The following is a 24,157-nucleotide window of genomic DNA, read 5'->3' on the forward strand; positions in this document are numbered from 1 at the left end:
AAGGCGTGAATGACGCCATGACAACACTTGTGTAGGCTTGCGCGAGATCGATCGCTCACAACTAACTTTCGATGCAGAAAATCTCACTTTTTTCATCTTTCACACTTTTCCGTTTATGAGTTCAGTGTGTTGTGAATTCATGTTATTATCATTAGTTGTCTTGGTCGAGTAGAAGGACGAACTGTGTCTCCTTTCTCCGAAACTAACCACTAGTTTACTTCTGTGCTTCGCGTCACGTCTGAAGGTAAGAAACCCATGATGCTTTCGTGCTTTGCTTTTTTGTTTTGGTGTCGCCACTTTTATTCCAGTTTTGTGATGTACCGTACGGCTAACTAGCTGAACTTTTCAATTCAAGAACGAGTCCTATACGCTTACTTACCTCCCGTTTCTTGTCACTCAATGCCCTATTTTAGCTGCCGGTGTACCAGTTGTGTCATTCATTCCTTTGGTTTATTGTAGGGTGTTTAGTTATGCTCTTGAGATTATTTCTTTGAAATTGAAGTATGTACTAGTACCTGCATAAGCGCATGCATTGTGCGCGTAGACTACGCATTCCAACACCAAACTCCAAATTTCCCCATCGTCGACGTTAAAACGCAGAGCTAACCACGTTTTCGCATGGTTTTCGCTACCATTTAGACCTTTCTACTTTTAAAATTGAAGTGTATGTCTGACCAACGTCTACCGTCTATTGAACGTTCAACAGCATGCGGCCTTTTCTACCTTTAGTGAAAATTAATCCTGACCAGCGGCACTTGTTAAACGTACAACCTACAACGTACCTACTGGTACTAGGCGTCGTGGTCGCAGCAGGAAGATCCCTCTCTTACTTCAAATTGGCCCTGTGATACTACCATCAGAGCGGTGTACGAACGACGAGTAGCTGCAGATCGAGACGTGTTTGCTCAGCAAGGCGGTCAGGGCTCGCTCTAGCACTGCCGAATACCAGTGCTTATGCATGCAACGCCGCCGTGCTTCCCTGTACTAGCAGGTATTGCATGTTAATGCTGTGATATTCTGTTTCATTGTAGGATGCCTCGCCTGTACGTCGGCGGCCTTCCAGATGGTGTTGAGCGCGAGGAGCTCCTAGCCATATTCGAGCCTTTTGGTAAAATCGAAGATATCTGGATTGCTCGCAAGCCATCTGGCTTTGCTTTTGTTCAGTATGGAAGCCAAGAAGAGAGCAGCAGTGCAGTGAAAGCTTTGGACAGTTCAACTCAATTTAGTGGGAAAACGATGAAAGTAGAGTTTTCCAACCGTAGTGACAGGCCTTCTAGCCGCGGTGGCAATGGTGGCGGTCGCGGCGGTGGCTCCCAACGGCGTTCCTCTCCACCAAGAGGTCGGCCCCGTAGTCCTCCTCGTGGTGGTGACCGCTATCCAGCACGTTATGAAGACGATTACCGGCGTGGTCCATCTCCACCACGTGGCTATGGCGGTGGTGGTAGTGCTGGTTATCGGTCTCCGCCAAGATATAGGTCTCCACCTCGCTCTAGCTATCGCTCGCCACCACGCAGTTCTTATGGTTCAGGCAGCATGGCGGCACCCCCGCCTGCGCCTCGCTCACCTCCACGCTATGGATCACGTGCTTCACCGCCGCCGCCAATGCGCACTGCTGGTCGTAGCTCGCCGCCGCCAAGCTACAGAAGTGGTCCGCCGCCACCGCGATCGTCGTATGACAGCTATGGAAGCGGCGGCGCATACAGCGGCAACTCTTCCTCATCGGCGGCTCCCAGGTAAGGTGTACAAGTGGTGACGGGTGACTGGTGCTGTTGAGACTACTGCGAGTACTCGGCATACCGGTGGTATTAGTACTAGTCGTAGCTCTCGCCGCCCAATCTCGCCCACCGACACTGTGTATATGCACTACTGCTTCACTACTGCTTCTGCTGCGCCGCGTCTAGCCTCTGTATCTCTCGAAACTCTCTCTCTCTCCTGTCTGCCAATATGATGCCGGTGACATGGGCTAATGAACATTCCCTCGCTGCTCTGACTGCGACCGAGTATCATTTTCCCAGGTTCACCTGTTTCGACTGTGAGCAATGACGTTATGCCCAACAGGTTCTATTTCAGTTAGCGTTTCTTCTAGTTTCTTCCGCCATCGTGCGCTCTGCATCATGGCAGTGCCATGGCAGCCAGTGTGCATGTACTTCAGTAGTCACGAGTTCGGCAGCTGTGAATGGCAATCTAGTTGGTAAAATTCACCATCATCCAGCTCCTCATTCTTCTCTTCGATGGCATGCGTCTGCGCACCTCGCTTCGTTCTTGCAACTGCACGATGTGCACTGTGCCCGCCTCTGTGCTTGTGCACATGCATGAATATAACTGCAACTTCTGGTTTGTCTTCATGCCTCTGTACTGTATATCATCCAGGTGTGTTCTTTCTGCTTATTCTGTGCTCTTCTTTCTGTGCTCTTCTGCCCTTTGTGCTCGTGTGCAGGGAGTACTACGACCGAGAGCCACGGTGAGTTCTGGTGCATGTGCGCGGTATTTATTACTTGTGTTACTTGGGGGTACTGAAGTACATATAATACAGTCATGTAGTTGTGATTAGAATAACCTGTACACAAGGAGCAGCAGCAACTTCATTACTTGACACATGTTGCACACTGTGATAATACAGCCAGCACTGCAAGTACAGTAAAACCTGGTGTAAGCCACCTCTGTGTTCAGCGACCACCTGCTCTTTTTAACGACCGTTTTTCCATGCACCGACAGTTCCACACAGACACCGTGGGACCTGGCTCTAAAGACCACCTGGCTTTAATGACCGCTTTTGCTTGCACCGTGCGGTGGTCGCTTAAACCAGGTTTTACTGTACTGCTGATCCCAGCGCTGTGCCCGGTACGTAACTGACACGCCAAGCACTCTCCAGTGATGCAATTCACTTGTGTGCAGTGCATGAGCATGACACTCATATCTTTCTTATCCCCACTACTAGTACTAGTATTTCCACAAAATTGGCTAATATTATAAAACCCTTTGCGTGCTGAGTACGAGAAAAACGCGCAATATATCGCAGTGCATAGACCAGTGTACAAACTTTCGTAACTTCGTCAAACATAACCGCATCGCGACAATCAATACACCGTTGGAAAGGTCTTCACCTCATCTTTCCGGGGATATAAAGTTCTTCACGATAGGATAAGAATTCATTGAGCGGCGACAAAATGAACACGGAAATCACGGCCCAGAGTGAACACGAATATTTTTGTTCATGACTTCGTTTTGTTGAGGAGCGTGCCAGGGGATTTCCCTTTGGCACGGCGCGTGCGTGATGGACATCAAATGAAGTGCTTGGATCTGAGCTTTGCAGCGCAGTTTGAATTGTGAAAATCTGTTGAATTTGGGCAAGAAGCCGAACAAGAATGTGAAATTAAGTTGTTGTGCCGTTCCGAGGCACGGTGGAGTAGTTTGGAGAGGACATGGAAGTGGCCCTGATGTGTCTATGGAGCTGAGAGCTGCCAGGATGGATTCGCTTGGTCCTGATCTTTCCAACGAGCCCAGGACGATGAAAATCCATCAAGGTGGAGTGAAATGAGAGTAAATTTCGTTCGGAGCTGTGAGTGCATACTCCACCAAGAGAGTCAGTGCGCTGGAAAGCCAGTGGATTGGAGAAAAGGGGCTCAGCATGCAAAGAGTTAAAAGACTTTTCCTGTTCGTGTCTTTCCCTCATAGTTAATATATTATGACTTGGGGCTCCCGTGCTAGTTTGTACATGAAGTGTGTGGGTTACAGTGAGGGCTGCGTCCCACCCGCCTGTGTGTATTCGCAGGAAGTGTGAGTTACGAAGTCTGAAGAAAATGTTGAACGGTCTCTGCTGGGATGACGACTACACCATAGCTCAGTGGTTAGAGCATCGCTGGCTACACGCGGGGGTCCCTGGTTTGAGTCCTGGTGGTGACAGTCAATTTTTTTCTTGAGACTTCTCCTGTGTGTGTCTTTCCCTCAAACCAGTTATTAAAAGAGTAGTAATATTTCCACTAAAACTCGCCCGCAATGTGCCCGGCAGACCAAGGTGTCTGGAACTTGGAGGTTCGGTTAAGAGAGAAGATGAGAGATGAGTGTTTCACACTCCTGTTCACGCCTATTAGATGAATGTGCAGCTGGAAGTTAGCCAGGCAGCAACCGTCATGGTAGTGCAAAACTTACTAGTAGATGTTACTTGGGCCTGACGATATCATAGCCTAACGCTGTGTTCATAGCTGCATATACATGTACGCACGAAACTACACGTCTGTGCGTACTCTGCTACCTTTAGGGGGTGTCATGCGTATAGAAACACACTGAAGTGGAAATTCCGTGTTGTAGTTTTCAGCGTACATGTACAGTAAATTAATACTGCTTATAACGTGCCAATTAATTGGTTTTCGATAATTTATCACTATAGCCGATTTGCATGTACCGTATGTCCGCACCTTTAAAGCCATGGCGGTATATTCGATTATAAAGCCAGTCTCAGTTATAAAGCCATGGGCTTCATAAATGCGACGGACCCCACGATAGGCGGTCAGCCTTTGGGTCATCCTAATAAAGTTATTATTATTATTATTATAAATGAAATGAGATTTGAAGTATGTTTTGTAAAAATGAAGGAATAAGTATTATACTAACAATCTTACAGCCCAGCAACAAGTGGATTTAGATTGAATTTTCTGTGTGGACTTTAACTTTTATGACATGGCATAGTGGGTGAGTCATTTTGCATCTAAAATAGCTAGGGAAGCAGCGGTGTTTCGAATATAACGACATGGCTTTAAAATTAAAGGCGCTGACATACGGTATGACTGACACATGGCACATGACTGCGCATGAAAAGATGCAGCCCATTCATAAAAAGATGGGCTCTGGCGAGCTCCCGTATTTGGCGATTTTTTTGTCTTTACTGCGTAGGCAACATAATTATTGTGAACCTGAACATGTGCTGCTTGTGCCAGCACGCAAACATTTCTGGAGCCGCTAGGCGTATTACCAATGTGTTCAGAAGACCGATTCATACTTAATTTCGTGTACGGAAACACACTGCGTCGCGCCTGGGGCGGTGCAGATTTTTGGTTACATTTTTCGAGTTTATTGGCAAGATGGAGACGATTTTTTCACGGACCTTTTTATTATAATTATCAAGTTCTGTCCAAAGGTGGAAATGAAACTACTTCAGTAAAGGAAGTTAGAGAGGGTATTCTCCAGAGATTCACAACACAAACAATAGAGGGGTTCTGCGAAACGAAAATGCGTGCGAAGTTTCGCGGCGGGTCTTCCGAAAGTTTGGGCGAATTTTCACACCAATTTTGTGTTCTGCACGTTTCGTAGTTTGCTCGCCGATCACGTGCACATGGTGAACCCGTTGACCACTTTCGCCCTTGGAACTTGCCATACTTCTCACGAAGTTTCTCACCTCATGAAGTAGAGCGATATTTTGTACGCATTTCCTTTTTGCAGAAACTCTCTAATATTAACTTGATGATTCAAAATAAAGTATAAATCAGGCTTGAAAGGGGTGGTGGTGTGCCCCACGTCTTTCCTGCTTCCACCGTGGCCACCACACTATGTATGGTGCCAATTGCATACAAACAGTAGGTGACACTGGTGTCCGAGTGGTTAGTGATGCTGCTGCCATTCTCATCCTTCTTCTCTTCTGCTTTTCTCCGTGCAGTGGAGGGCCTCCCCCTAGTTACAGCCGCTCCCGATCTCCACCACGCTCGTACTATTAGATCAAGCAGACAGCGCTTCTATCGTCAGTATCAATTTGTTTACAAAATTTGAAAATCATTTCATAAAAAGGATCGGTCAATCTGCATGCTTGTAAATATAGAAATCTTGTTTAGGCCCTAGTACCAGTGAATCTGTTGTTGTTCTTTTCACCCTTGTTCAAATCACGAGTCACAACACACTGTCATAGACTATGACAGTTTGGCTGTTTCAGCTTAATAGTATTGCCACCGCGAATACTGATGTAACACTGCCTAGCGTGTGTGTGTGTGTCCATGCATTATTGAAATCGTTATTATTCATATTTGTTTGCACTAAGAGTTTATCTCATGCATTTTTTGAATGGATCTATTTCTGTTTCTTTGTCACTCGTCTCTTTCCCATCTTGGGTACCAGCTTCAAATCCTCCTCTTGTGTGGCTGCAAGGCCGCGTGCCACGGTGCCCGGTGACGGTGTTCCTGCTGCGGCGGCGGTGGTGGGTGTGCGTGGTGCTTCCTGTAGTGGCGGTTGTGTTTGCTGCTGCTCCTGTATGGTGGACTGCTGCTGCTGCTGCTGCTGTTGTTGGTGGCCAGTCTGCGCTGAACGGCCATCTGACATTGCTCGCTTCCTGATGGCCATGCGCCCTTGCACAGCACCTGTTGTTGTTGTTGGCAGCGACTGTGTTTCCTGGCCGGCAGGAATGTGCTGCTGGAAAAGTAATAGAAATAAGGTGACACAATCAAAGAACGCTGAAGCCTTTGGCTGGAAGGAATGTGCTTCTGGAAAAGTATTAGAAATAAGGGACAAAAATTCGAATGATTACTTTATAGCCTGGCTGTGAACTTCACACCTGAAATGATTGGTCAACCGGCCTCAGCCAATCAGAGTTCAGCAAGTGTTCCTGGAATGATTACTTTTATAGTCTGGCTGTGAACTTCACACCTGAAACATACTTGCCAACCCTACCGGAATTTCCGGGAAAATCAAGGAAAACTCGCTTTCCTCCCGGTGTAACGGAAAAGTTATATTCATCTACCGGATTTTCGAAAAATGTCCGTCAACACCTTTTTTGTTGATTTTCAGTGTTTTGGACGCTCACTCGTGCGGTGCTGGGCTAAAACGAAGGTATAGCAAGCGAGAACTATTGAGTTAGCGTATGAAAAAGTACTTTTTTTGTCGTACATGCTGTACTATTTTGCGAATGTTTTGTGGTCATTGTGGTATCACTATGATACACAGCATTTTGCACAATTATTAGAGAGGTTCCGCATAACGTAATTACGTTAGTAAAATACGTAGTCGATCTACGGAAAGTCTTACGTAAACTGCATGCGGATCTGGGTTCCGCCATACGGAGTTTTCAAATCACGTAGCTGCCCTTGGCAACTCCAAACGCGGCAGTGCACGACCAGATCGACCTGGGGAGAGAGTCATACATTTGTACCCAATCCATTAACGGACCAGCTACGTTATCAGAGCCCTATCTACGTACTCTCCGTGGACAACTTTGCGTAAGTGGAGTGCAAACTCGCGAATTCACGGGTTTTTCCCGCCCACTAACGTAAAGTTGCTGAACTTTACGTAGTGCGGAACCTCTCTATTAGGCCACCCTTTGTTAATTCATTGTTTAACCCTAGGACGGCCACCACTTTCAGTACTCCTAGAACGGCCAAACGGTGTCATTTGACACCTGCATACATTTCCATGTCTAAGACCTATAATATAGGTTATTTTAGTTGTTGTTTTCAGTGCTGGCTATCACTAGCGGCATTTATGATGTACACAACACTTTGGGATTCACCCAGACACTATTGTTGGCTATACGCAACTAAAATTCTATGTACGCGTAACGGCAATTGCGAAGGATGAACTCAATTGCTGGCAAAACTTCATTTACTTGCATAGGAATGTCTTATAATCACAGAGTTACAATAACAAGCAATGTGTCAACGTCACTGGGCACATGAGGAACTGCTTTTCGGGAATATGTGCTTTGGCATAATCGGATTACTCGACCGTCACGATGAATGACACACAGTAACAAGTACAAACATGGACTGACTATGAGCATCATTTTTTCACCAAGCTGACACGTATGCTGCTAGACATGGTTTCAAGATTAGGCTAGTAAAGACTGCATTTTAGACTCTTTCAAAGAGGTATACCCTTCTCTTCTCCTTGGCTGGCACATAGCAACCAGATGCCATGACTATCTACAACCTTATTGACCAGTGCAGGAATGACCGTTTTCTGGATGTGCATGAACTAGCAAAGGTCTGGGACACTGTGAAGGCGTTGATGCCTGTCACATCTATTCATTTATGTAACCGCCTTGCAGGGGATATCTTCTGGAATAGTCTTTGCTGAGTAGATCCACCACATTCGATCGAAACGGTAAAGGACATATCTCGTATTTTGCTAGAATTGGATGATGTGAGGCTTCCTACTCTCACCATGTAAAACATATGGCTCTAGATGGTCTATACTAGGCGGACCATTGTTAATTCTTGCTACTTCTACCTTCTACGTCTACCGTCTTTGTATCCTACAATGTAATCTTGAAAAACAAAATGCAATCCGCGATTATGGGCAATGAAGTTAGATGGTAGTTCACTTCAATTTACCAAAGTGGTTTATACTGCAACTCTTCCTTCTCCAACAGTTTCTTGACCAGTAATGCACTGATGATGAAGTTATCAGTTATTACTTAGCAATCACCTTCTGCAGCACCCGGGGCCACTAAAGAGAGAGAAGGCATCCCAGCGGCTGCCTACCTGTTTAGCCTGAAGCGGGGGAGGAAGAGGTTTGCTTCAAGAGCCTTATTAGCTCGTCAAGTAGTTAGAAAGGATTATCTACACAGCACCATCCTTGCGATAATGCGGTGTACCATCTCCAGGTTACAGAGTTGCGATTCTTCTTCCTCAACACTATCCATTTCGGGGTCTCCACCACTCCTGCAACTGTTTCTGACAATTCCTTGTCTGGACTATCCAGCAATCCTCGTCCGCTCTCTTGATGCTCGTAAACCTCAATACATTCTGAATCCACAGGTACTCAGGTGTTGTGACCGTGCGATTCGCCCTCATATTACAGAACAGATCCACCACTGCCAATGGTCACTACACTTGAACAGCCATAAAATGAAGATAAAGTGGGCAATTTCGCTTTCATGGTCATCAGATTCATGCATGGTAATAGGCTACATCCGTTCTAGTACTTCCTTGGCCGTCAGACCGCCAAGGCGCTGGGGCAATTTACCGGAAAATGAAAGGGATTGAGCAGTATCAAGGACATTAGCTGAAGAGTGTTTGTGTAATCTGTGCACTAATGGTTGTCCGCCCCAAATTCGCGATTCTCGCCCGACGGTTGTATGTTGATCATATATTTTGTCCTGTATTCAGCGATTTTCCTGCCCATGCACCTTTCTTTTGTCTGGTTGGCATACGAGCAACTCGATATGGCCGACACCTTCGAAATGTGTTCATATTGTTTCCATCTAGCTGCAATATTGGCTTTTTTAGTGCAGGTGTCAAATGACACTGGTTGGCCGTTCTAGGTATACGTACTCGCCATTATAGTACCTCATCAATTACAAATCAAAGGTTTATGGCAGACGAAAGAGGAAGCAAAATTAGGAATAGTCACAAGATTTGAGCTTATTCTGATTAGCCATTTTTCGGTAATTCCAAAAGTTTGACTCGCGCGGTGTCAAATGACACCGTTGGCTGTTCTAGGGTTAACGTCCTTTTTTTCGCGAAAAGGTACGCGGGAGGGCAGAAAAAAAACAAAAGCCCATTCCAAAAACTGGAAACCCCAATCAAACATTTTGACCAGTAAAGCATGTGATATATACAATATTTCTGGGTCTAACGGCACTTGCAGGCATAGAACAACACTCTTTGATGGTACATTGGAGCACATGCCTCATGAATCCAACAAAACAGGTACATAGCATGGAGTTAGCATGTCATGAATTCATTACCGTACTGGCAATATATGTTGCCGCGTAACGCGTAACGCAGGGGGGTTGCGGCGTAACGCGCGACCAGGCTAGTGCGACAAATTTTCGTGAGTTCGTAACGCGCGTCCGGCGGGGTGCGGCGATCTTTTCATTGCAGTTTGCAAAAAATGATGCGGCAATAGCAAAAAAATGATGCGGCAATAGCAAAAAAATGATGCGGCAATAGCAAAAAAGTGATGCGGCAATAGCAAAAAAAGGACTGCGGCAATATAGAAACCTGTGTAACGGCTCCTGTGCGACTTAGCATGTAACGCCCTGCGTGCGGCAAACATGTGCCAATGTAACGCTTCATGGCCTCCCTGCGGCAACATATATTGCCAGTACGGTACATCTGGATTTTTACTAGGGGTGCGTTTGGTTGGTACGATCTAGAACAGGATCGAACAGCTGGTGCACATGGAGCAGCCTCATGCCAACCAAACGGTACTCCAGAAACAGAGCACATTTTCGTGGAAAAATGTGTGAAACTTGAAAATGTGTATGGGTCACCATGGTCACTTTGTACGGTACAACGAGTCCAACCCAAAAGCGTATGCACGTGATCATTTGGGACCAAAATCGATGTTCCCGCCAGGTTTCACTGTGAAAAAGTGAAACTGCTCGGTCTGCTCCGGCCTCGAGGCCGGAGCAAGCAGAACATGTTCTGGCCGACCCAGAACAGGTGCAGTCCCAACCAAACGCGCTGTTCTGGTGAATCCTGTTCTAGTTCGTACCAACCAAACGCGCCCTAGGACACACACCGTACGATATTTAAAAGCCAACAAAAAAAGAAAAAGAACACAAGACAAAGGCATGCCCGGGAGGCAAGATTATAAGTTTAAGGTCATGATCGGCACACTGTGAAACTACACAATCATGTATTTACAACTTCGCATATTATTGGAACTACTACTTTCTTGTTTTTTTTTCCGGTCGGAGGCAAAAAGGTACGCGGGCGCGGACGTTAAACAACGAAAAAAGAAAGGGTGGCCTTATGATGTAAAAATTGCAAATCAAGGAAAAATGGGCAAAATCAAGGAAACGCATCATCACTGTCAAGGAAACTGTTTGCCAGGGGTTGGCAAGTATGCTGAAAGGATTGGTCAACCGGCCTCAGCCAATCAGAGTTCAGCAAGTGTTTATCTTCTTGGCTTGCTGATGGCTGTTGCTTCTGCATGAGGAAGGAGAAAGAAGCCGGGAAATCTACCGGAGAAGAAAATCTAAAACTGTCGTTTCTTCAGGAAGGGGTGCAGCTATCAGCAAGCCGGCGAAGAACTTCTACAATTCTGCCTGAGCTCCTGTTGTTTCTGCATGAAGAAGGAGAAAGAAGCCGGAAAATCTACCGAAGAAAATTCTCAAATTCAACGCTGAAGCATATGTTTGTAAAGAATGAAGGCGACAGCAGGTAAAATGGTGGTAAAATACGCCAGACAAAATTTAGGGTATTATATAAGCGTCACGTCTGCCAAGTGCAGCCCAAAAGCGTATGCATGTGATCATTTTGGACCAAAATCGATGTTCCTGCCGGGTTTCCCTTTGAAAAAGCAAGGCTGCTCGAGACGAGGCCAGACCACTGTCCCCACAGGATTCCGCGGACGCGCAATTTTCCGCGTTATTGGCTTTCATCCGCGTTTTCGGGAAAGTCTGCATACCGTATGTCAGCGCCTTTAAAGCCATGGCCTTATATTCGAAACACCGCTGCTTTCCTAGATATTTTAGATGCAACATGACTCACCCACTACGCCATGCCATAAAAGTCAACGTCCACACAGAATTTTCAATCTACCTGTTCACCCTTCCTGCTGGGCTGTAAGTTTGTTAGCACAGTACTTATTCCTTCATTTTTACAAAACATACTTCAAATGTCATTTCATTTATGAAGCCCATGGCTTTATAACTGAGAGTGGCTTTATAATCGAATATACCGCCATGCCTTTAAAGGTGCGGACATACGGTAAACCCCTCGTTATCCGTGGGAATGTACAAGAAAACAGTACATGATGTTGAAAATGTACTACAACTAGCCTAGCCCCCCCCCCCCCCGTGTAATATGCCGGCATTTTTTGAGCATTTTCTGTACAATCCGCGAACCCAGCACTTTGGGCTCGTGATGCAGCATTTTGGGGGAAACGGAGCACTTGGCCGTTGTGTATCAAAATTGAGAGAAGAAAAACTTCCCAAACGAGAACGTCACTTCCGCATTCCGTGGGTTAGCTTCTTGTTGAGTAGTTTATGAATTGTTTACCATGGCAGACTCGAGCAAGTCTCTTATTGAGTGTGTTTCAGGATGACAGTGATGATGATGAAAGTACTGTAGAGAGCGATTCTTGCCATGGCATTTCGAAAATATGGTTTTGACCAGGGAGTCGTAAAATACCGGTATTTTCTGACTCCCTGGTTTTGACGACGTGTGCTGAGGATTACAAAAAAGTGAGCATTTTCGGCAAGGTTTACGAGAATTTCCCAAAAGCATTTTCGGCAAAGTTTCGGGCATATTACGCCAGGCCCTAACTACAACGTGACGTCATGCTCGCCCAGGACTTTGTACGACAAAGGTGTACTCTGTACGCTAAATGTGTACCGATGCCAGACAACTCGTGCATAATGACCGCATATTCGCCGCATAATCCCGCATAATGGTCTGTTTTCGCCCGCATAATAATGCACGTAATTTAGGATTTTGTCATGGGGGAGGCCTGGCACGAGCGAAACTTCCTAAGCTGGTTGTGTTTTTCTGCACAGTTGTATAGCCGGTGGTAATGCGGACACACACTTGAACTAATTTTTTTACTAAAATTCGACTGAAAGCTGTTGATCAAACACACATAATGCACATATTAAACGTTGCCTAAAAAACCCTCAACACCAACAGAGCAAGTAGCAGCACAACATACCTGAGTGGGAATGGTAGGCATGGACTGTTGTCGAACATTAGCAGGGTGCCCGCTTGCACCACCCTGCACACAGGCGACACATGATTGTGGATGTGAGCAACAAACCGTGTGCAGGCACACACACACACACACACACACCTTGACCTTTGACGCCCATCGCCGGAGGCGATGATAGCAATGCTACGGCAGAAGCCATAGCAACTTGTGCCGGGATTGCACCATTCAACAGCTTGCAAGGCTGAAGAATTGACCGTCACTATTCAGCCTGGTCTACACCATACAGCTATTTGAAGTGGTTTTTCTGGCCAGTGAATCCCTATTTTTGGTCTTTTCATTTTCATTTTTTTCTTTTTCCCGCACACACATCACACCACATACTCCGGCATGCACTGGCTGTTGGTAACCACCCAGGAGAATGAAAGAAAAGTCAGGAAGAGTCTGAGAAAGAGAAGAAAGACGTGTGACCATAATCGTCGGGAATCGAACCCGCAACCTATCGATTGGAAATCGCTGCACATACCACTGCACCATATGGGACACACACACACACACACAAAACCAGAGAGAATAAATGATCCACATAAAAATAACCAAATGGCGGCGTGCATAGCGCTTGCGACAATCAAGGGTATGGTCAGATCGAGACACCAGAACAAAAGCGACACTGTATAGCAAGTTCCTTTCGTACAATTTAAAGGGGAAGTATACCCTAAAATCAAATTTTCACCAGTTGTAGTCTTCTGGGTGCCGAGTCGAATGGTCTTGGGCCGAGGAAGCTGCGACGCTCCCTTCCTACTTGAATCCCAATCGAACTCGCGCACTTCCACCGAAACTGGGTGACTGCGCCCTACTAGATGGGGATTTGTATGCAAAATGTCACTAAAAGCGCCATTTCGTTCTTATAAAAGCACGGATGACCGCGATTGGCCCATATGTTGTAGTCTTTTGGACGCTGAGTCGACTGGTTTTGGTCCGAAAAGGCTGTGATGCAGCGTTCCTCCTTTATTCCCAATCGAACATGGTTGAACAAGCGGTCACGTGCTCCTGGGTGCCCAAATCGCCTGGTCACCGCGCCAGCAGGCGACAACTTTCACACCAAGGTTCAACTCGAGTTCTACTCAAGTGACAGGACTGCACCCAAAAAAGGTCAAACAGGCTAGTAAGTTGTACCCTGCAGGCACGGTGACCAGGTGACTGGTGTACGCAGGAGCACGTGACCGCTTGTTCAACCATGTTCGATTGGGAATAAAGGAGGAACGCTGCATCGCAGCCTTTTCGGACCAAAACCAGTCGACTCAGCGTCCAAAAGACTACAACATATGGGCCAATCGCGGTCATCCGTGCTTTTATAAGAACGAAATGGCGCTTTTAGTGACATTTTGCATACAAATCCCCATCTAGTAGGGCGCAGTCACCCAGTTTCGGTGGAAGTGCGCGAGTTCGATTGGGATTCAAGTAGGAAGGGAGCGTCTCAGCTTCCTCGGACCAAGACCATTCGACTCAGCACCCCGAAGACTACAACTGGTGAAAATTTGATTTTAGGGTATACTTCCCCTTTAATATAATTCGTAACCAGTGTATTGAAATGATTTTCGTACATGTACTTGTACAACAGTTCCATTTTACGCAGTACCGGCCTGTGCACATCAGGCTCTGGAAAGTGAAAACCCAGCCAGTCAAATGACCACGCAGGTCAGCTGAAGGGGATCCATGTAGCTGGTAAGCCGCGGATGATCAAATAATGCCATGGTGCAGCTCACAATGCCAACATATGGTAGAGCCGTGCACCCAAGAACATCAGACCAGCGATAAGTTATTCTCATCTGGTCTGGTGATTGTGAGCATTGTGTAGTTGCACAGGTGAGGGTTCGTGTTGCTTGACATCAAGATGACAAGAAGATCATGAGAAAGAACAGGTGCAAATGGCACGGCTAGAAAGTACCATTGGTCTGCCTCCTGTGACAGTTTTTCTACTTTCAAGGTGGCTACATGTGAAGAGTTTAGAAGCAAACGCGACATACTGTAAAACATGTATATATAACGAGGAAGTAAATCGAACGTTTTAACGGATGACATTTCTTCGTTATAATAAGATCCATCGAGGCCGTACTGCTTCATATATGTTGTGTGGGGATATTCCGGAATACTGCAAGATCGTTAACATATCTTCTCGTTAACCTATGAATTTTGGACAATCGTTAAATTTGCGACTCGTTATAATAACATGTCTTACAGTATCACTTTTCGAATAATAACCAAAAAAGGATTCATTTTATGTGCAGTTTGTGTCTAAATCCATGTTTTGCCACCATTTATAAAGTGGGTCTACAAAGTCAGATTTTCAATGTGAAATTTGAAGGTGCATCTCGACCTATTGATAACATTGAGCTAGGCCCCGGCGGATAATGCTCGAGAATTTGATGGATTCTGCTTTTAAATATGCTCGCCGATGATTCTGCTCAAAAATAGCACTGAGAATGTTTGAATTCTGCTTCGGAAAAATGGAAATAGTGGTAGGGATTACTAATGTTGCAGAGTGAGAACAGCATACATGTATTTTGCAGCATGTTATAAAGTCATGTTCTACGAAACTGAAATATGCAAGAAGCACAGAATTATTATTACTCAGCACGCAAAGGTGCGGTAGTAGTCGTGAATTCTCACGAAAATCCCATACTAAAATAAGATGCTAGTTTTCGCAAGAATATGCTAGTTCTCTGCAAAACTTGCCGGATTATGCTAGCGCAGTGCTAGTTTCCAGAAAGTGCTAAATATGCTAGATATAATGCTAACAGTATCCGCCGAGGCCTACACTGAGCTCAAAATTTCAATTCCTCAAATTTGGCGCTTGTCGCGTTTTGCATCAAAACTCTTCATGCATACAGCATATACATCAAGCTGATACGTGCACTGCTGTAAGGAATACAGTCATGCCCTATTGTACTCGGTACTACAATTGATGGCCTTGATCTAATTGTCAGTCCCTGCTGCTGTGAAAGCCAGCTAGGAGGCGGCACAACGTGTCGGATCAAACAGACTTTGTCTCTGTACCAGGCACTTTCAGCTCGAGTTCCTACGGCAAAGGTGCTTCGATTGGGGGTTGAACTTTTTTTTCCGTATGTGAAAGTGCTTATTTCTAAAACTCTTGTCACAGCCAGCCTGTGTAATCCACAATTTTTTTCATCGATGGATTCTTTTTATGTTGTTCAAGTGCAATACAGTCATGCCAAATAAACTTCATCAAAAACAGATCTCTAGTACAACGGTGATTCCTGAAGAGTGTTGTACGAAAACTTGTTCGAATCATCTTTTTTCCATCGCTTTTTCTTGTTGCGATATTAAAATTGTTGTCTCCTCGTCGAATATTTAAAAAAAGATATGATAACTGTTACATGGTATTATGCTGTCCTGAGCCACATGCATATGTGAGGTATGTGCTATGCCCGGTTCCAAAGCGCCCGGGCAAGACATCCGAGTGTATAGCTATTATTATGCAGACACAGACAGGACACCAGCAGTGAATGACTGACCACTCTTGCACAACACACTACACACTACAGTGATGGCTACTGACCTGAGCAGTTTGTGGCGGGCCTGGATTCGGCAAAGCGACATGAGTGGCAGAGCCAGGAGTAACTGGCTGCTGCTGTTGCAGCTGTGGCAAGGTAATGGCAGAGTGACATGGCAGAGACAGACAGACAGACACCCACCCACACACACACACACGGACGGCCATCAAACAAACACAAAAAGAATCAGTCTATCCACAAAGCAAGAGACCGTATAAGGCTGGCATGTATTCACTGCTAACTTCTGAACAATCACGCTTCTAACTAGGCATACAGCGCAGCTGCTAGAGACACATATTCTGAGACTACACGAGACAAGGGAATAGACTAAAGACGTAAGACGTGGCTAGCTAATCTCCACATAACCCAGACTACAACAGGGTTGGGGCAAAATTTTAAAAAGGTAAAACAATTTCCAACTCTTTGCACTAGCTAGGTAAGGTAACTGCAGTATTGATTCACCAGACATACACACAGACATCAGCTCTATCAGGGTAACAGGAAATAAGGAAATGCTCAAAAATATTGAAAAAGACACCTCCCAGCTAGGACAATGTGCTACAGAATACACGAGACAAGGGTATAGACTAAAGAGGTAAAAAGACGTGGCTAGCTTATCTCCTGGGACTCCATATAACCCAGACTACAACAGGGTTGGGGCAAAATTATACAAGGTAACAAAATTTCCATCTCTTTGCACTAGCTGGGTAGTGTAACTACAGTATTGACCCACCAGACATAAACACAGACATCAGCTCTATCAGGGCAATAGGAAATAAGGAAATGCCGAAAAGTATAGAAAAAGACACCTCCCCAGCTAGGACAGTGTGCTACAATACACTGCTTCGACTAGTAAGCGTGCTAAGCTACACTGCTTCCAACCTCTCCTTCACCAACACTGTGGCAAGGGCAAGGAGTTAGACTCAGGGGCTGCTACACAAAAGGATCGGGCCTGGCCGAACGGCACTGCTCAACTAGTCAACATGGCACGGGCATACTAGTGCACATGTTACAACAGCAAGACTATAACAGCAGGGTGGGTACTGGCGTGTGGTACCAGTATAGTCGCCACCGCATAGAAACCACATGGGTCGCGGCCAGGAGATACTACCTGTCCGTGGGCAAATCAAGCGATGGTCACTACATGTTGTATAGGGGAACCCAATCACTGGTCCGTACATGTACAAGGTAAACCGAGCTACGGCCAGTCACTACAGGCGGCACAGTGGGGGGATGGGGCTGCCCGAATACCACACAGACCACCACTTGGTACTATTATGTGCGAGGGAGACTCTAGCGGCGTGCATGCTCACGTACAGCTGCAGCTGACGCTGCCCGACTCTGCAACGCATGGCGATACTGAAGAACCTCGGCTTGCTGCATGCGCCTGGCCAATTCCTGCAAATCAAGCATACACAATGTATCGTAATCATGACACACACACACACACACACGCGCGCGCGCACACACACACAGGTAAAATTTCAATGCAACTGCAGCACGCGTACACTTGAAATGGCTCTCAACTTGGCTGTAGCGCCCACTGCATAAGAATGAAGCCTTGCCTTCTGGCACACTACACTATCCAGTGAAGTGACAAAATCTAATGTAAACGTTGCCGTATTTCATACATTTACTATCCAGCACCAACTTGGTCTAATAGGTGATAGAACAAGAGGGGGCAAGAAAAGTCACCCCCAATCCTCGCACTGAAGAAAAGTCACCCCGGGCCCCCATCCTCGCACTGAAGAAAAGTCACCCCCGGGCCCCCATCCTCGCACTGAAGAAAAGTCACCCCCGGGGCCCCCATCCTCGCACTGAAGAAAAGTCACCCCCCGGGGCCCCCATCCTCGCACTGAAGAAAAGTCACCCCCGGGCCCCCATCCTCGCACTGAAGAAAAGTCACCCCCGGGCCCCCATCCTCGCACTGAAGTCAGATACATTGCACCAAAAGGAGTATATAAGCACGTGATGGCACTAAGTCCCACCAAAGCATGAAACTGAAGAAGCACACCCACCAAAAACTGCAAAATCCACACACTGCAACTACCCCCCCCCCCCCACCCCCCGCTTGCTGACTCCCGAAATACTGTACATAAATGCACAGTAGTGCATGCTGTGGTGTTAAGACCTGATGAGGATCACACTGTTCAATACCATAATCAAACCTGCTCAGAAACGAGCAGTTTCTGTACATGGCACATACTGGTGATAAATACACGCCATAGGCCACAAATCGCACATACACACACATGTACGTCAAGTAGATGGGAATGCGAATGATATAACATACCTCGTCAGGCACGTCTGCAGCACTTGCGGACTTTGCCAACGGTGCGCCCTGGGACTGCTGTGGCTGCTGGCGCTGCCTTTCCCGTTCATCCAGCTGACGCTTCTCCTCCTCCAGTAAGCGCCGTGTCTTGAGTTCTCCTTCGAGGCGTTGCCTCTCCAGTTCTTGCAACTGTCTCTGCTCCCCTTCCAGTAACTGCTGTGTTTTCTGAGCTTCCAACTGGCGTTGCTGCTCCATCTTTTGCATCCGGAGCTCGACCTTCCGCTTCTCCTTTAGCTGCATATATGCAGCATACTCCTGTGGAGAAGGGCAGAGCAGGTAGAGATCATTGCTATCAATGCTGCAGCTGTAATGGTATGGCTGTACTAACAATGCTGGCAGATTGGCAGATATAGCAGAGCAGAGCATTCAACTTCACTGTGCATCACTGGCACGGAACAAGTGAATTAAAGTGTCTGCAGCTATCCTAAAGCACGCACCAAGAGTCTCAAGATCCACAGAGCAGGCAGCACCCGAGACCCCCCCCCCCCCCCCCCCCCCCCCGACCGTTACAATCTCTTTTGGCACACGGCAGTATCTACTGATGCAACCCCCATGCTGAAGTGAAGCAAGCATGAACACAGCATATGTAGAGGGCAGTGATAGCAATAGCAAGCGAATATTTTAGCTCTAGTCTCACCGCATCCTGCATCTCCCGTGCTATGCGTTCATCTTCTGTCTCCTTACTCTGCAGGACACACAAATACAAATAGCACAATACTATAAATTACTTATACATGCTTGATTATCATGTACACGAAAGTCAGCAGCACGCTCCTTCCTCCGAGTACCGGTAAGCTTGACTGCACACATTAAAGCAGGGCAATGCATATGGTTGCCACTGGAGAATTAGGTGATGTTTACCAATGGCCTTGACGGTGCCAGAAACCTAGATGGTAACTCTCAAACACTACTCTCCAGCTTGGTCTACAATTTCAAAACTACTGAAAAACACCCACGGGAAACGCAGAGAGAGAAAGAGGGACACTCCAGTATACAATACAGTTAGAAGCAAAGCAATGGTTTTCTTTGAAGCAAAGCAATGGTTTTCTTTGAAACAAAGCAATGGTTTTCTTTGAAGCAAAGCAATGGTTTTCTTTGAAACAAAGCAATGGTTTTCTTTGAAGCAAAGCAATGGTTTTCTTTGAAACAAAGCAATGGTTTTCTTTGAAACAAAGCAATGGTTTTCTTTGAAACAAAGCAATGGTTTTCTTTGAAACAAAGCAATGGTTTTCTTTGAAACAAAGCAATGGTTTTCTTTGAAACAAAGCAATGGTTTTCTTTGAAACAAAGCAATGGTTTTCTTTGAAGCAACGCAGAAAACACACTGCACCCTCTGCAGTATACTGTATGGTGGTGGACGTTAGTGGATGTTTGGTTCTACTGCCCAGGGAGAATGTTCTCTTTGATATGCACAGATGGATGCGTACAATTGTAGTGGAGTAAACCAACAAATTCCTTGCTGTGGTTGGCCATCACCCCTCTCTCGCATTTTGCGTGCCAATTGGTCATGGACCACGAGTTGAGTGAAATAAAAAAATAAAAAATAAACTACTCGCAAGAAAGAGCAAAAACCGACAGCAGAACCATACAAGATATAGCCAAGAGCATAGCAAGAAAAATAACTGTACCTGTACTGATTCTTGTCTGTGCAAGAGCTGCGCAAGCTCTTTGTCTTGCTCCTCTGTGGCCACTTTCTCCTGCAGAGCCAGGTCTTGTTTCGCACCTGAAACATCTAGGGAGTTGAGCTGTGAGGCAAGCTCTTCATCTTCCTTCACACTACAAACACACACATACACACACGGGCACAGACACACCCAGAGGCACATACAGAGGAATCTCTCAATCATGGTAATGTACATGTCGTGCCCCGAGTACATTTGATCATGAAGTGTGACCGTTGAGGCAAATAGATCTAGAGCGAACTTCCTGACGAGACGCCACGGCTAAATCATACATACTTCGAGTAGTACTAAAGTATCAGTGAAGACAACAGCAGCCGCAGAAACTGTCAACCATTGAAGACAACGGTCGAGCAGCCAATGGCGATGGATGGGTGAGTGTGCTTCTGGTAACTTTAGAATATTCTGCTCTTGCTCTCTCTCTCTCTCTCTCTCTCTCTCTCTCTCTCTCTCTCTCTCTCTCTCTCTCTCTCTCTCTCTCTGGCAATATTATATATACCCCCCCCCCCCCCATTTCTTTCTCTTGATTTAACCGTTATGCGATACTACCCCCCCCCCCCCCCCCCCATCTGCTCCTTTGCTCTAAACTCATTTACCGTCGTCCCCTTGTGAGTGTAAAGAGGCAAGCAATGATCTTGTGTGAACTAGTTTAGAATGCTGACTATTACTATTATTAGGATACCGGTCGGTCGCCTGGGGGTTCAAACGCCCATCACTCAGAGGAAGCATGGGCAGCCAGCAAAGCCAAAATGGAGCAGTCACCAATAAAAAAATAACTCACAGGGACACTTGATTCTTCATGCGTTGGCGAAGTTGACGATTACGTTCGCCCACCGAGGTATCTGCACAACATAATATATAATAATAGTGTGGATAGAAAGTAATTAGTTTACACATCTGACAAGTGCAATGTCCCATGTGATTAATGCAAGGTAGGTGACAGTTACTTCCCGACACAAAGCCTATGTGCCACATGAAAGGTGTGCATGGGAAGTAAGTACAGAGCATCTAAATGGCAAAGTCATGATGAGTGACCTCCACACGTTCGCATGCTGCCAATGGGTGATACAACTACTAGTTCCTTGACCTATGCTCACACACATTCCAACACCATCCTCTGGCAGTTTGAAGTAACATCGAAAATGTTCTGGTAAAAGCCGGTCTATACACACACACACACACACACACACACACACACACACACACACACACACACACACACTTGTTGCTCACTGCCAAAACTGGTCACGTGGGTCTCCCCGGGAGAGGGGAGAGAGACTCAAAAGGAATCTTGGAAAGATGACTCAATTGGCTATTGAACCGCCCAACGGCCGACACCCCCTGAAATCCCCAAAACTATGGGTGGACTTGAAAATGATCCCACTTATGGGCTCACCACACCTCAGTAAGTGGATGAGGACAAGGTGCAGAAAAAGGATTGACGGCATCAGGGTATCCGCCCCGGGATCCAACTGCAGTTACCCCTGCCTCCAGTGAAGGTAATACTTGCTACTAGTGTGGGTGGCTAAATCAGATTGGATCTGATATTAGCTTCACTAGCACCATGATTACACAAGAGTTAATCTAGCCAGAAGTAGTCCATGGTTAACAGGTATGTATACTTCAAATAGAAAGTATATGAACCCTGAAACCAACAAAGGTGGTATGTACAACATTACACCTTCAAGCAGCCGAGCCCGTTGGCAACAGACCCAACACTATCTGGCATAAGTGTACCCGCCTACCGAACTAGCTGGCACACATACATACACACACACACACACACACACACACACACACACACACACACACACACACACACACACACACCTCAGACCTGCCCATCGCAGAAGCACTGTATTCCTTGCACATGCATAAGTTCTGGCTGTGTGTGTGTGTGTGTGTGTGTGTGTGTGTGTGTGTGTGTGTGTGTGTGTGTGTGTGTGTGTGTGTGTGTGTGTGTGTGTGTGTGTGTGTGTGTGTGCGTGTGTGTGTGTGTGTGTGTGGAATACAGTCCACATCCTCAGCATACAATGTTTCCGGGAGTACTTACATTCCTCATCCTGCAAGGAGCGAGCAAGACTCTCATCACTCAATGCATAGAATTTTGGCCGAGCTGTCCACGGGAGCAAGTGAAAGCCAGATACACACGTACATACACATACACACACATACACACATGGTTACTGTACGTGGAGCAGTTACATAAATATCACACTGCAACATGGATACTAGTGGTGTGGAACTGCTACACTCGGCATGCCGGCAGTCGGGCCTAGTGAAATCCCACCCGACGTACACTGTTAGCATAGCAACTCGCTTGTGAAGTTGTGACGACCTCGTGGACCGGCACGTGTGCGAGGCTGGGTGGCTTTCTGCGCTGCAAGTGTGCGTAGGTCCAGATTTTACTCGCCTATTGAGCACTAAATTGTAAAATTCCCCCGAAGCTAAGGTCAATACAATGTACAGTGTGTGCTAGGAGCCTACTGTAGAACAACGGATTCAATGCATTACGTATGTACGGTGTACAAGGATGCGTACGCTCAGGAAATCAACACAACAAATAATTACAAAAATGTAGTAGTTTGCTGTCAATGTACAGATAAAAGCATGTCAGTGAACATGGAAAAGTCAACACTTGAGCAAAGTGTCTGGAAATTGATCAACTGACTGCAACAGTGGCAGAGTAGTGAGTAGCCAGTACCGGGGCTATCGTGGGTGAGTCCGGTGCAGCGCCAGAAAAGGCAGAAATGAGAATACTACTGTAATTCGCGCATGACCACTAATGCCCAGATGCAAGGAAGTCAAACGCCTTACCATCGGAAGGAGTAAGGTTGGATTCTTGAGAAACCTCTTCCATTACTTATGGCATTAGAGGAGTGAACTGCAAGTGACTGCTGATTATACAAAAATTATGAGTATCAGTTCATTGCCGCTACCAAGACTAAAAAGAGTACTACCTTGCTATGCCTCGTTGTTTTCACTAATAATAACGACTACAGCACATGAGCTGTGACTTGAGTGACTCCTGTCAGAGTGGACTCCGACAAACAACACTACAGTCTAGCCTACACCAACTGAAACGCACACACCAACAAGTGTTGACAAGTAGGTTCGGGATGCTCTGTCTTGGACATTGGATGTACATGTACAGACTGCTCTTTCCTTGTTGTATACATGTACGAGCTTCATGAATTCAGTAGAGTGAATTCAGTAGACACAAACTCGCGGTGCACCAATGACGAGTGATAACTGATATCGATGTTATGATCCAACTCCAAGCTTTTAAAGGGGAAGTATACCCTAAAATCAAATTTTCACCAGTTGTAGTCTTCGGGGTGCTGAGTCGAATGGTCTTGGTCCGAGGAAGCTGCGACGCTCCCTTCCTACTTGAATCCCAATCGAACTCGCGCACTTCCACCGAAACTGGGTGACTGCGCCCTACTAGATGGGGATTTGTATGCAAAATCTCACTAAAAGCGCCATTTCGTTCTTATAAAAGCACGGATGACCGCGATTGGCCCATATGTTGTAGTCTTTTGGACGCTGAGTCGACTGGTTTTGGTCCGAAAAGGCTGCGATGCAGCGTTCCTCCTTTATTCCCAATCGAACATGGTTGAACACGCGGTCACGTGCTCCTGGGTGCCCAAATCACCTGGTCACCGCGCCAGCAGGCGACAACTTTCACACCAAGGTTCAACTCGAGTTCAACTCGAGTGACAGGAGTGCACCCAAAAAAGGTCAAACAGGCTAGTAAGTTGTACCCTGCAGGCACGGTGACCAGGTGACTGGTGTACGCAGGAGCACGTGACCGCTTCTTCAACCATGTTCGATTGGGAATAAAGGAGGAACGCTACATCGCAGCCTTTTCGGACCAAAACCAGTCGACTCAGCGTCCAAAAGACTACAACATATGGGCCAATCGCGGTCATCCGTGCTTTTATAAGAACGAAATGGCGCTTTTAGTGAGATTTTGCATACAAATCCCCATCTAGTAG

At 46.3% G+C, this 24,157-nt stretch overlaps 2 protein-coding genes across 5 annotated transcripts; one reads left to right on the top strand and one right to left on the bottom strand.

Moving 5' to 3' along the window:
• The first annotated feature begins 83 nt into the window (after positions 1–83).
• On the top strand, positions 84–6,114 carry LOC135827855 (probable splicing factor, arginine/serine-rich 6). Its single transcript, XM_065340289.1, has 4 exons — positions 84–244; positions 1,032–1,733; positions 2,438–2,461; positions 5,651–6,114. The coding sequence occupies exons 2-4, from the start codon at positions 1,033–1,035 to the stop codon at positions 5,706–5,708; spliced, it is 783 nt and encodes a 260-aa protein (XP_065196361.1). The 5' UTR covers positions 84–244; position 1,032; the 3' UTR covers positions 5,709–6,114.
• Positions 5,705–23,427, bottom strand: LOC135827825 (putative uncharacterized protein DDB_G0271606). 4 transcript variants are annotated; one of them, XM_065340264.1, is made up of 11 exons: positions 23,120–23,415; positions 22,977–23,053; positions 22,213–22,275; positions 20,941–21,001; positions 20,109–20,256; positions 19,118–19,165; positions 18,442–18,735; positions 17,466–17,546; positions 16,154–16,234; positions 12,580–12,642; positions 5,705–6,393 (listed from the first exon to the last, which is right to left on the bottom strand). In XM_065340264.1, the coding sequence occupies exons 2-11, from the start codon at positions 23,017–23,019 to the stop codon at positions 6,055–6,057; spliced, it is 1,221 nt and encodes a 406-aa protein (XP_065196336.1). In that variant the 5' UTR covers positions 23,020–23,053; positions 23,120–23,415; the 3' UTR covers positions 5,705–6,054. The 4 variants fall into 4 exon arrangements, with proteins under 4 accessions (XP_065196336.1, XP_065196344.1, XP_065196329.1 ...); XM_065340272.1 differs by having other exon boundaries at positions 5,705–6,390; positions 22,977–23,418; XM_065340257.1 differs by having other exon boundaries at positions 22,977–23,415.
• Between the last annotated feature and the right edge of the window lie 730 nt (positions 23,428–24,157).

Source organism: Sycon ciliatum, chromosome 1 (genome assembly GCF_964019385.1).
Source record: "Sycon ciliatum chromosome 1, ocSycCili1.1, whole genome shotgun sequence".
Taxonomy (NCBI): domain Eukaryota; kingdom Metazoa; phylum Porifera; class Calcarea; order Leucosolenida; family Sycettidae; genus Sycon; species Sycon ciliatum.

Excerpts from the sequence above, each read along its gene's own strand:
- LOC135827855 (XM_065340289.1), top strand. The coding sequence starts at position 1,033 with ATGCCTCGCCTGTACGTCGGCGGCCTTCCAGATGGTGTTGAGCGCGAG. Across the intron at positions 1,734-2,437 it reads TCCTCATCGGCGGCTCCCAG|GGAGTACTACGACCGAGAGC; the intron begins GTAAGGTGTACA and ends GCTCGTGTGCAG. Across the intron at positions 2,462-5,650 it reads TACTACGACCGAGAGCCACG|TGGAGGGCCTCCCCCTAGTT; the intron begins GTGAGTTCTGGT and ends TTCTCCGTGCAG.
- LOC135827825 (XM_065340264.1), bottom strand. The coding sequence starts at position 23,019 with ATGGAAGAGGTTTCTCAAGAATCCAACCTTACTCCTTCCGATG. Across the intron at positions 20,257-20,940 it reads ATGAAGAATCAAGTGTCCCT|TGTGAAGGAAGATGAAGAGC; the intron begins GTGAGTTATTTT and ends GTGTGTTTGTAG. Across the intron at positions 12,643-16,153 it reads GCCCGCCACAAACTGCTCAG|GGTGGTGCAAGCGGGCACCC; the intron begins GTCAGTAGCCAT and ends GCCTGTGTGCAG.